Source organism: Cotesia glomerata, linkage group LG6, assembly GCF_020080835.1.
Source record: "Cotesia glomerata isolate CgM1 linkage group LG6, MPM_Cglom_v2.3, whole genome shotgun sequence".
In the NCBI taxonomy this organism is placed as follows: domain Eukaryota; kingdom Metazoa; phylum Arthropoda; class Insecta; order Hymenoptera; family Braconidae; genus Cotesia; species Cotesia glomerata.
In genome coordinates, this window is record NC_058163.1 from 1,298,789 (window position 1) to 1,310,776 (window position 11,988).

Sequence of the window (11,988 nt, forward strand, 5' to 3'; positions counted from 1 at the left end):
CACCGAAAAAAACAATAATAATAATAATAAATAAATTTATATACTTGACTTGCTACTCGGCGGTTAGTTCCTTTTATTTAACTCAGAGCGCAGCACTTTGAATTCTTTGAATTTTTAATGCGCATGCGCGGCAGCTGTCATGGCTGCGCAGTTCTGAATTCTGCGCAGTATACCTGCGCACTGAAAACGGTAACGTATATTTATTATTTTTTATAATAATAAATTTGTTTATTTACTTATGACAGACATTAAACATTTTTTTAGAATTTTATAGCAATTTAATTATTATAAAAAAAATTTAATTAAAAAATTACACTTGTGGAAATTAATTAAAGTTACAAGTGAAAAATTTTAGATTTTTTTTATTGTTAAAATTTTTAAAATTGACAGCTGACGGCTAACTTCAGTAGTATTTATTTACTTATTTTTTATTTTAGGTTATCGTTAACAATGGAAAATGAAAACCCGGTTATCTATGGCTTGGAATTTCCAGTAAGTAATTTGTAATACTAAAGTTAGTCGATATTTTTAATTTTTTGATTATTTTTTATTTATTAAATTAGAACTAAAAAAAATTTTTTTTTAATTGCACTTATAGTTTTTCAAGTTTTTTACAAATGAAAATTTTTTTTTATTTTTCTGTTGTTTTTTTTCAATTTAAAAAGAAATTCTAAAAATTTTTAGATGTCGGCTAACTTAATTTTCATAAGTAATTTTTGTATTTTTGCAAGTCGTGATAACAATTTTTTTTAATAGTTAAATTTTGACATTTGACAGTTTTTTGTTCTTTTTAACAAAATTATTTTAAATCTTTTTTTTAAAGAAGATTTTTGAAAAATTATAATTTTGACATTTTTTTTTATTAAAAAATGACACTGAAGTTAACTGACATTAAAATTTTTTTATAATTTCATAGAAATTAAAATAATACAAAAAAAATGTAATAAAAAAATTTCACATGTGAAAATAAAGAAAAAATAATTTTTGAAAATTTTAATAATTTTTTTTGCTATAAAAATTAAAAAAATGACAGCTGTTAATTCAAAAAAGTATTTTTTTTTAAATATTAATATTAGTTAAATAAAATAAATTCTAATATAAAAAAATTATGACATTGAATTTATTAGATACTTAACAATTTAAAAAATTCTAGGCCCGAGCTTTAGCAGCTCAGAATGCAGAAACCGACGTAGTAAGATTCATTGTCGGTACTCAGTCATTGAAATTACCCGACAACCAAATCCACCTAGTAGAATTCAATGACGAGACAAACAAGCTTAAAACCCAAATTTACAACCATGAAATCGGAGAAATTTGGTCACTGGAGGCGTCACCGACGGACCCGAGTCTATTTATTACTTCTTACAACAGCATAAATGGTAAACAAATCAAAATAAAAATATTTTTGAGTACTCATATATTTTACAAAAATGAATATAATAATTTTTGTAGCAAAATAATTATCTATATTATTAAAAGAATAAGGAAAATTTCGTGACCAGTGTATTTATATGATAAAATGGGTTTTTTAACTATCTCTAGATACATAATTAAGAAATTACCTTGTATCTTGTGAAATATTAACATTTTTAAAGATATAAGCTCATCCCGATGTTACTTTTATCAAGACCTTTCATTTGAGTACCCACATCAATTTTTCATGTATTTTATATATTTATATATTTCACAAATACTATATATATGAAATATATGAAAAATGTCATGTAGGTACTCAAATGAAAGGTCTCGATGAGTGTAACATCGAAATTAGTTTATATCTTAAAATATGTCAATAATTAAGAAATTACCTTGTATCTTGTGAAATATTGACATTTTTAAAGATATAAGCTCATCATCATGTTACACTCATTGAGACCTTTAATTTGAGTACCCACATCAGTTTTTCATATATTTTATATATTTATATATTTCACAAATACTATATATATGAAATATATGAAAAATGTCATGTAGATACTCAAATGAAAGATCTCGATGAGTGTAACATCGAAATTAGTTTGTATCTTAAAATATGTCAATAATTAAGAAATTACCTTGTATCTTGTGAAATATTAACATTTTTAAAGATATAAGCTCATCCCGATGTTACTTTTATCAAGACCTTTCATTTGAGTACCCACATCAGTTTTTCATATATTTTATATATTTATATATTTCACAAATACCATATATATAAAATATATAAAAAATGCCATGTGGGTACTTGAATGAAAGGTCTCGATGAGTGTAACATCGAAATTAGTTTATATCTTAAAAAATGTCAATAATTAAGAAATTACCTTGTATCTTGTGAAATATTGACATTTTTAAAGATATAAGCTCATCATCATGTTACACTCATTGAGACCTTTAATTTGAGTACCCACATCAGTTTTTCATATATTTTATATATTTATATATTTCACAAATACCATATATATAAAATATATAAAAAATGCCATGTGGGTACTTGAATGAAAGGTCTCGATGAGTGTAACATCGAAATGAGTTTATATCTTAAAAAATGTCAATAATTAAGAAATGACAGTGTATCTTGTGAAATATTGACATTTTTTAAGGTATAAGCTCATCCCGATATTACACTCATTGAGACCTTTCATTTGAGTACCAACATCAATTTTTTATATATTTTATATATTTATATATATTATATATATGTATATATGACAAATATATCAAAAATGTATGTGGATACTCAAATGAAAGCTTTTGATGAGTGTAACATCGGGATGAGCTTATATCTTTAAAAACGTCAATATTTAAGAAAGTACAGTGCAATTTAACAAAATTCATTATTTAATAAAGCAAAATTTTATTTATTCATAGTTCACAAGTCACAGCAGTCACATAGTGACTGCTAAATAAATATAATATTAACTCTTACTTATAGACCAGGGTATGTGCGTAATGAAAGGTGCCCTCTGGAAGCTGCCAGACGAGCAAAATTTCACCAACGACATAGAAAGTCTCAACAAAGTTGCAGATATTGACACAACTGTTCACGGAAATGATTTAAAGACAGTAATTTACCACCCTATGGAAGGTTCCAAGGCGGTGGCAGTTGTTGACAATCATTTTGTTCTCTGGGATTTAAATGGTACTCCTCAGGTATGTATTTTAGAACTTACAGCTGGCTCTTTAAATTTACTGACATAAACAGGGTATTTAAATTTATTATCAGCAAATATAATAAATAAAATATTTTTTTTTTAAAAGCATTCAACTATTGGGACCCTGGCGACAAAAGGACAGCCACGTTTTACGACTGGCAAATGGAATCCTCACAATGGTTGTAACCAATTTGTGACTCTTAACGACAATAATGTTCGGGGCTGGGATTTTAGGACGCCCAGTGAAGAAGCTTGGACAATTTTAAACGCTCATTCACAAATAGTTAGGTTGGTAATTTTATTTTTATTTTTATAAATAGAAATTTTGTATTTTATATTTTTGATAATAAAAAAAAATTTTTTAGAGACTTGGACTTCAATGTGAACAAACAGTACATCTTGTCGACTTGCGGAGACGATGGATACATGAAATTCTGGGATATAAGAAGCACTAACGAACCGATTATTGCTAGAATGGAACACTCGCACTGGGTTTGGAATATTAGGATCAATAAATTTCATGATCAGCTGGTGTTGACCTCCAGCAGTGATTCCAGGGTTATTTTGTCAAGCATTCCTTCGGTTTCCTCGGAACCTTTTGGTCCGGTTCATGATGAAGATTCTATTGATGAATCAGTTAATAGAAATAAGTATGTTTATCTATTTATTGTTTTATTAAATAATTAAATTTAATTAATTGATTTATTAATTTTTTAGTAAAAGATAATTTTTATTAAAAAGTTAAACTTAATGAATTTTCTTAATCAAGAAATGATATTGTATTTTGTGTACTAATTACATTTTTAAAGATATAAGCTCATCCCGATGTTATACTCATCAAGACCTTTCATTTGAGTACCCACATCAATTTTTCATATATTTTATATATTTATATATATTATATTATATTATATTATATATATCATATATATCATATATATGTATATATGAAAAATATATCAAAAATGCATGTGGGTACTTAAATGAAAGGCCTTGATGAGTGTAACATCAAAATGAGTTTATATCTTAAAAAATGTCATGATTAAGAAATGATATTGTATCTTGTGAAATATTGACATTTCTAAAGGTATAAGCTCATCCCGATGTTACACTCATCGAGACCTTTCATTTGAGTACCTACATCAATTTTTCATATATTTTATATATTTATATATTTCACAAATACCATATATATAAAATATATAAAAAAATGTCATGTGGGTACTCAAATAAAAGCTCTCGAGTAGTGTAACATCGGGATGAACTTATATCTTTAAAAAACACAATATTAAAAAAAGTACAGTGCAATTTAACAATATATGAGATACATAATTTAGAAATAACCTTTTATCTCGTGAACTATTGACATATTTAAAGATATAAGTTCATCCCGATGTCACACTCATCAATACCTTTCATCTGAGTACCCACATCAATTTTTCATATATTTTATATATTTATATATATTATATATATGTATATATCAAAAATGCATGTAGGTACTCAAATGAAAGCTCTTGATGAGCGTAATATCAGGATGAGCTTATATCTTAAAAAACATCAATATTTAAGAAAGTACAGTGCAATTTAAAAAAATTCATTATTTAATAAAGCAAAACTAGTAGTTAATAAAAAATTAAATTATTGTAAAAAATTAAATTATTTTTCTTAATGAACTTTAGTTTAGTTAACAAAACAAATTTTTCTATTAAAAAATTCAATTTATTAGATTTTACATTAAAAAAATTCACAACTCTAATTAATAATTAAAAAAACTAAATTATTTTCAGAGTTGACGACGGTGTAATAGGAAAATTTGAAGAGCACGAAGACAGCGTCTACGCAGTAGAATGGTCTTCAGCAGATCCCTGGACATTTGCTTCCCTAAGCTACGACGGGCGACTTGTAATTAACAAAGTCCCAAGAAAATATAAATATAAAATATTGTTATAGGTATTGATCAAAATAAATTTTTTATCTTCTATAAATTACTCCAAAAAAAAAAAAGCAATATTAAATATAATAAATATTTATTAAATCAAAAACGTTCGGAAATTCTAGAGGAAACATTCCTCAACTGCCCGTAAACTTTAGAAGGCGGTGAGCCAAGGATCAAATTACAGATCGCGCGTCGCGCGATCTGAATATTTTGATAAGATCCTAGAATGTGAACTTTGCAATCCGCAAGGACGATTCGCGTGCGAGTGACGTTTTCGATAGTGAACTTGGTACGGCCACCCTTGCCAGCCAAGCGTCCGATCGCTCGGGACAGATGGTCGCCTTTCAGAGGCTTGACGTCCTGGACCTCGAAGGTCTCGACGAAGAGGTCGTCGAGCCTCAGCAGCGCTAGCGCGTCCTCGACTTCGAATCCCAGGACGAAGGCTTTGATAAAATCTGCTCCTTTTTGCAGATTCGATATGTCTGGAGTCTCTGGGCTTGTTCTAAGCTCGACGTTTCGCGATTTTAAATTAAATCGGATTTGTAATTGCAGGTGCTCTACTACTGGAGTGAAGATCTTTTCCCAGTTTTCTTTTAATGGTGTGTAACGGTGGGCTGGTACCGGAACCTGTAAGTTTTTTTTTTATAAATAATTTATTATAAGTATTAAGACTGCATTAGAAAATATCTCTAGATACATAAATAAGAAATGACCTTGTATCTCGTAAAATATTGACATTTTTAAAAATATAAGCTCATCCTGTTGTTACACTCATCGAGACCTTTCATTTGAGTACCCACATCAGTTTTTTATATATTTTATATATTTATATATTTCATAAATATCATACATATAAAATATATGAAAAATGTCATGTGGGTACTTAAATGAAAGGTCTGGATGAGTGTAACATCGAAATAAGTTTATACCTTAAAAAATGTCAATAATTAAGGAGTGACATTGTATTTTGTGAACTATTGACATTTTTAAAGTTATAAGCTCATTCCGATGTTACACTCATTGAGACCTTTCATTTGAGTACCCACATCAATTTTTAATATATTTTATATATTTATATATTTCATAAGTATCATATATATAAAATATATGAAAAATGTCATGTGGGTACTTAAATGAAAGGTCTCGATGAGAGTAACATCAAAATGAGTTTATATCTTAAAAAATGTCAATAATTAAGAAATGACACTGTATCTTGTGAACTATTGACATTTTTAAAGATATAAGCTCATCCCGATGTTACACTCATCGAGACCTTTCATTTGAGTACCCATCAATTTTTCATATATTTTATATATTTATATATATTATATATATGTATATATGAAAAATATATCAAAAATGCATGTGGGTACTCAAATGAAAGCTCTTGATGAGTATAACATGTAAATGAGCTTATATCTTAAAAAATGTCAATAATCAAGAAATGACCTTGTATTTTGTGAACTATTCATATTTTTAAAAATATAAACTCACCTTGACATTGCACTCATCGAGACTTTTCATTTGAGTACCCACATCAATTTTTTATATATTTCATATATATATATATATATATATATATATATATATATATATATATATTACATATATGTATATATGAAAAATATATAAAAATACATGTTGGTACTCAAATGAAAGCTCTTGATGAGTGTAACATCGGGATGAGCTTATATCTTTAAAAACGTCAATATTTAAGAAAGTACAGCGCAATTTAACAAAAGTCATTATTTAATAAACCAAAATTTCATTTATTTGTAGTTCACAACTCACGGCAGTCACATAGTGACTGCAAGGTTGCTAGTTGTTTTAATTTTAAGACTTAATAAATTAAAAATTTAAGTTTTTTATTTAAAAAAGTAAAAATTTTAATTTCATAAAACAATTATTTAAGCATAATATTTTAGAATAATTGTAGTAATTACTTCGAAAAAAAATTTTTCTAAATATTGATAAAAAAAAAAGATACATACCTTACGTTGTTCATTTCCAGCAACATTTTTAGTCCGTTTTGTAGAACTTTTATTTTTAGCTTTGCCTTCAATACCATTGACAGTCTCTACCTAATTACACATTAAAAATAATAAATAAATAAAATTATTCATATAAATAAAATATAAAATTAAAAATGTTAACCTTACCTCCATTACACTTTCACTATCATGTCGACGTTTTGATGATTTAGAATCAGTGTTTTTACTTCCTGAAGCTTTATCCATTTTTATTTATTATTATTTAATTATTTCTATAGATATAAACACTTTTTATTTATTTATTCTAATGATAAATAACTAAACACGTGCTGGAGGTGACTGATTACTCCAATTGATACTAACCTCTTTTTTTATTTTTTTTTATTTTCAAGTTAGTTCTTAAATTTGCCGCCAGAGTTTTTCGGCGCGAAAATTTAAAATTCAAATTTTTTGAAAATTCAATTATTTAATTAATAAATTTAATTAATTATTTATTTAATTTTAAATTATAAAATTTAATAAAATATCATTTTTTTATTTTTAATTTACTTTTTAAATTTGCCGCCCGAATTTTTGGCGCGAAAATTTAAAATTCAAATTTTAAATAAATAATAAAATAATTAAATTTAATAAAAAATCATTTATTGACAGTCCAAATAATTACATAAAAAAATCCCATTAAATTTTCCATGATTGCTTACAAATAATACATTTAATTATTAATTATTGCATTAGTGTAAAAGCATTAACTATTTGTAAAAAAAATTAATATTTTATTTACAATATTAGTCTTCAGCTGTCGGAATAATCGTGGCTGATATTAACATTAAGTAATTAAATTGTCTTCGCTGACTAGAATTGTTGATTAAATTTTTTTTTTTTTCATTTAAATAATCGAACAATCGGAAGACAATGAAACAATCCGTGAGCTATTGTATTTACATCGGTTAATTTATTTAATTATTTATTTACTGATTTATGAGTAAACGTCATCGGCGGTTCGCGGGTCCGATGGTTTTGTTAAATAGTGTATTGGCTATTGCAATTACTGGTGAAAATAATTTTAATGGACAGTCACTGCAATTAAAAAAAAATTAATTGATTTATTTAATTACAATATTTTTAAAAAATAAAATAAATTAAAAATTTACCAAACACCAGTAACAGGTTGAGCTTCATTACCGCTTACAATAAATAATGGGAATAAAATAGAAAATACACAACCACTGAAATAAATTTTTGTATTAATAATAGTTAAAAAAAAAAAATTATTATTATTGCAAATAATATCAATATTAATTATATTTATTACAGGGTTGCATTTAATAGATTTAAAAAATAATTTAATTAATTTTTTTTTAATTTAGAAAACTAAATTTTTGAATTAATAATTTTTTAATAAAAAATTTTTATTTAATTTTTTAATAAAAAATTTTAATTTAATTATTTAATAAATAATTTTTAAATTAAAAATTTTTAAATTAAAAATAATTGCAACTTTGCGATAAATCTTTTATTAAAAGATTAATCTAAGCAAAGGTTAAATATTAATGAGTAAAATTAAAAAAAATATTGATTAATTAAATTGTCGATAATAAATATGTTGATAAAAGCGCGCAAAGCACTAAAAAATTTACCTTATAACATGAGAATTAGGTAACTGAGTTAAAACAGCCAATGGAAATCCAAACCCGACAAAATACGGCCAATTGGCTTCAATAAAAGTCAGCCTTCGGTGCAATTCCCATCCCATATTGAACCACTTGTATTCAAAGGCATAAAGAGCATACAGAAGGCACATGTGTATCAGCTCTAGTAACTCTCCAATTGCTGGTAGAGGAACCTGGGACACTAACATACCTTGTCCCAAAAACAGTGCCTGCACCAGGATGCTGAATAATGTATCAGCTACCAATTTACTTACGCTTGATAATAATAATGGTCTACCTTGTCTGTGTCTGTACGCACTTTCAGCAATGTCCTGTTAATTTTATAAAATTATTTTTAATTTTATAAAATTATTTTTAATAAATTTTTTAATAATTAAATTTATTAATTATATAAAAAAATAATTTTGAATAAATTACCTGAAACCAAAGACTGTTGACAATCCTACTTAATAAAAATAATGGTAGCACCCAAACAGTGCCAAAAGTTAATGACAAAAATGGTTTCATCCACGACCAGACAAACATTCCCATTCCCGGAGAGTGTCCGAATATTATCGTCAGTAAATATTTCAAAAATGGTAAAAGTCCACATTCAAATATAAATATACTCGCCCAAAATACACCTCCATTTAACATACAGCACTGAATTGTCCTCTTCAGGATTTTCGATTCTCTGGAAATAATAATAATAATTTATTACCAGAAAATACAGATATTTGAAAAATACATATTCAATACAGTGTAAACTCTATATAACGACACTTGAATTTTATGACGTTAAATAGAGAGAAGAGAAATTAGAATTAGAAAAATAAAATTAGGAAAATGGTTGACCCTGAAGGCCATCCCTGCAACTTCCCGCCAATTCTATACCGGTCCGAATCGTTCCAAAGTATATTCAAAGTTCAAGTTTGGTCAACCCCTTCCGAATGGCACCAACCGAGATCAAATCGGTCAAGCCGTTCAAAAGTTATGAGGTTTACATACATCTACACACACACACACACACACACACACACACATACATACATACATACATACATACATACACCATCGCGGGAATAGTCAGGGAAGCTTCCTAGGGCCTCGAAACGTCGAGATTCGATGAAAACTCGATTTCCGTAAAACCGGTTGAAAACAATAACTTCCCGATTTTTGAAAATCTTCGATTTGAAACTAATTAATTTGAAACATGAAACTAAAAAAATTGCGTCAAATACTGCCAACCGCGTGAAAATTGGTTGATTCATTTAAAAGTTAGTGCGGTTTGAAAATTTAAAAAATATTGTTCTATGATACTTCTATCAGACTTTTGAGCTCGAAGAGCTCTAAAACATCATTAGTGCAGTTTTATGCACCTAGGTATGGAATTAGAGGGAAGTTACACGGATGGCCTTCAGGCCCACACTGAAAAAATATATATGCGCATATATGCTGACAAAAATACATATACGTCGCACATATAAAATATATACGCCACATACTTTTTTTTTGCCCCCGTATATGCGGCATATATTTTTTTCCAATACTGGGGGTCTACCGTTTTTCTAATTTTTTATTTTAGTTATGTGCATAAAAAGCAATTTTATTTATTTATATATTTATTAACAACCCTATTGCGTATAGTCTGTTATTTTTGTCTGACGTCTTTTTCTGCGCCAATAATTTTGTTGTATTTTTTTACATATTTTATTCATATCTTGCGATATTGAAGGGTCTTGGTCATAAAGGAAATATTTTTCTAATAATTTAGCTGCTTCCAGAGCTTCTTTAATGCTCGGCGGAGGCTCAAGCTCATCTGTCTCATCTTCTATGAGTCCAAATTGTAAACAAAAGAAAGAATTTCTTAGAAAGTTCGGTATGCATGATGCCACTTAATTGTTGGTCGTTATTGAGAGTGAGTGTAATGCTATATAGAGTGTATCATTGTATGAGACAAGCTAAACCAACCAAAGACAAGTGATTTCGACGCTTTAAGGAGTTTTTCGTTTTATAGAGTTTACACTGTATTGTACAATACAAAATATCTGTCCTATAGACATGATTTTTATCTGTACATAGGACTGGCACAGTAATTTATATCCATGATGTCAAAATTAGTAGCATAACAATTTGAACAATTAAAACTTAAGAACTAATTAACTCAATTTATTCTGTAGTTTGTTTTAACCATTTAGTTCTTTTCAACTTAATAGATTTTCTAGAGCCGCATAACATTTTTAAATTAGTTAAAAAAATTAATTAAAAAATTCCATATGTGAAAATTAGAAAAATATTTTTTTATAAAATTAAAAAAATTGACAGCTAACTTCTGTGTCATTAAATTTTATAAATTTTTAGATTTTTTTTTATTGAAAAATTAATTAAAAAAAAAACTTTAAAAACTTTAAGTGCAATTTAAAAAAAATACTTTTTAGTCATAATTTAATAATTAAAAATGTCAGCAAACTTTAGAATTATAAATTTTTAATTAAAAAAATTACTTTTGCTCTTTTAATTTAGCAGGAGAATTATTTAACCCGCTATCTTTTTTCAATGGAACTTTAGCAGGAGAATTTTTAAGTATTCTCTCATTGATCTGTTTGTCCATATAAAAAAGTACAGTCGCTCCCTTAAGACTGTCTATGAACCCACAGTACATAGCTCGCAAAATTCCCTGGAATTAAAAAAAAATTTTTTAAATAACCTCAATTGTAGAAAAAAAAAAAAAAAAAAAAAAAAAACAAATGATGAGACAGTTTTTGAGAAAAAAATAAAAACCTGGCAAATTTTCAGAAATTTTTTTGGCATTAAAATTTTAGGTTATTATTATTAAAAAAATAAATTAAAATAAAAAAACTCACTGCGATATTATCCATTGTTGATCTTTGGGTTAGTAGCCAACTAATATTAATTTATTTATAATTATTTGTCATATCGAACACAATGATTATTGTGTGGATATTTTTTTATGTATATTTATGTACAGACAGTGGCTGAATTGTTTTGAATAAAAATGAAAGTATTTTTGTTCCCAGCAAGTGAATTTATTGTTTTTATTATTGCGCAATCAGTATTGATTAGTAATTTATTCACTGGATTTTTATTTTAATTCTACATTATGAAAGTCAAATATTTAGATAATAAATACATTATCGAAACACACTTGACTTTTTTTTTTTTCTTTAACAAAGATGACAGTAACAATGTGCGCGCGCAATTTTCGTTTGGTCGCCATTTTTTTGATGGCGGGAAAATTTTAAATTTAAAAAATAATA

The 11,988-nt window shown here is 26.7% G+C and overlaps 3 protein-coding genes across 3 annotated transcripts; 1 reads left to right on the forward strand and 2 right to left on the reverse strand.

Annotated features, from left to right (window-relative positions):
• The first annotated feature begins 135 nt into the window (after positions 1 to 135).
• Positions 136 to 5,125, forward strand: LOC123267106 (EARP-interacting protein homolog). The gene is made up of 7 exons (XM_044731614.1): positions 136 to 189; positions 438 to 492; positions 1,154 to 1,379; positions 2,912 to 3,129; positions 3,238 to 3,419; positions 3,497 to 3,781; positions 4,922 to 5,125. The coding sequence occupies exons 2-7, from the start codon at positions 451 to 453 to the stop codon at positions 5,082 to 5,084; spliced, it is 1,116 nt and encodes a 371-aa protein (XP_044587549.1). The 5' UTR covers positions 136 to 189; positions 438 to 450; the 3' UTR covers positions 5,085 to 5,125.
• Positions 5,126 to 5,140: 15 nt separating this feature from the next.
• On the reverse strand, positions 5,141 to 7,428 carry LOC123267111 (RNA-binding protein pno1). The gene is made up of 3 exons (XM_044731623.1): positions 7,230 to 7,428; positions 7,062 to 7,151; positions 5,141 to 5,697 (listed from the first exon to the last, which is right to left on the reverse strand). Exons 1-3 carry the CDS (start codon positions 7,305 to 7,307, stop codon positions 5,170 to 5,172), a joined length of 696 nt encoding a protein of 231 aa, XP_044587558.1. The 5' UTR covers positions 7,308 to 7,428; the 3' UTR covers positions 5,141 to 5,169.
• A 524-nt stretch (positions 7,429 to 7,952) lies between these two features.
• LOC123267108 (etoposide-induced protein 2.4 homolog) lies at positions 7,953 to 11,902 on the reverse strand. The gene is made up of 6 exons (XM_044731616.1): positions 11,575 to 11,902; positions 11,215 to 11,387; positions 9,149 to 9,404; positions 8,699 to 9,042; positions 8,213 to 8,287; positions 7,953 to 8,138 (listed from the first exon to the last, which is right to left on the reverse strand). The coding sequence occupies exons 1-6, from the start codon at positions 11,587 to 11,589 to the stop codon at positions 8,051 to 8,053; spliced, it is 951 nt and encodes a 316-aa protein (XP_044587551.1). The 5' UTR covers positions 11,590 to 11,902; the 3' UTR covers positions 7,953 to 8,050.
• Between the last annotated feature and the right edge of the window lie 86 nt (positions 11,903 to 11,988).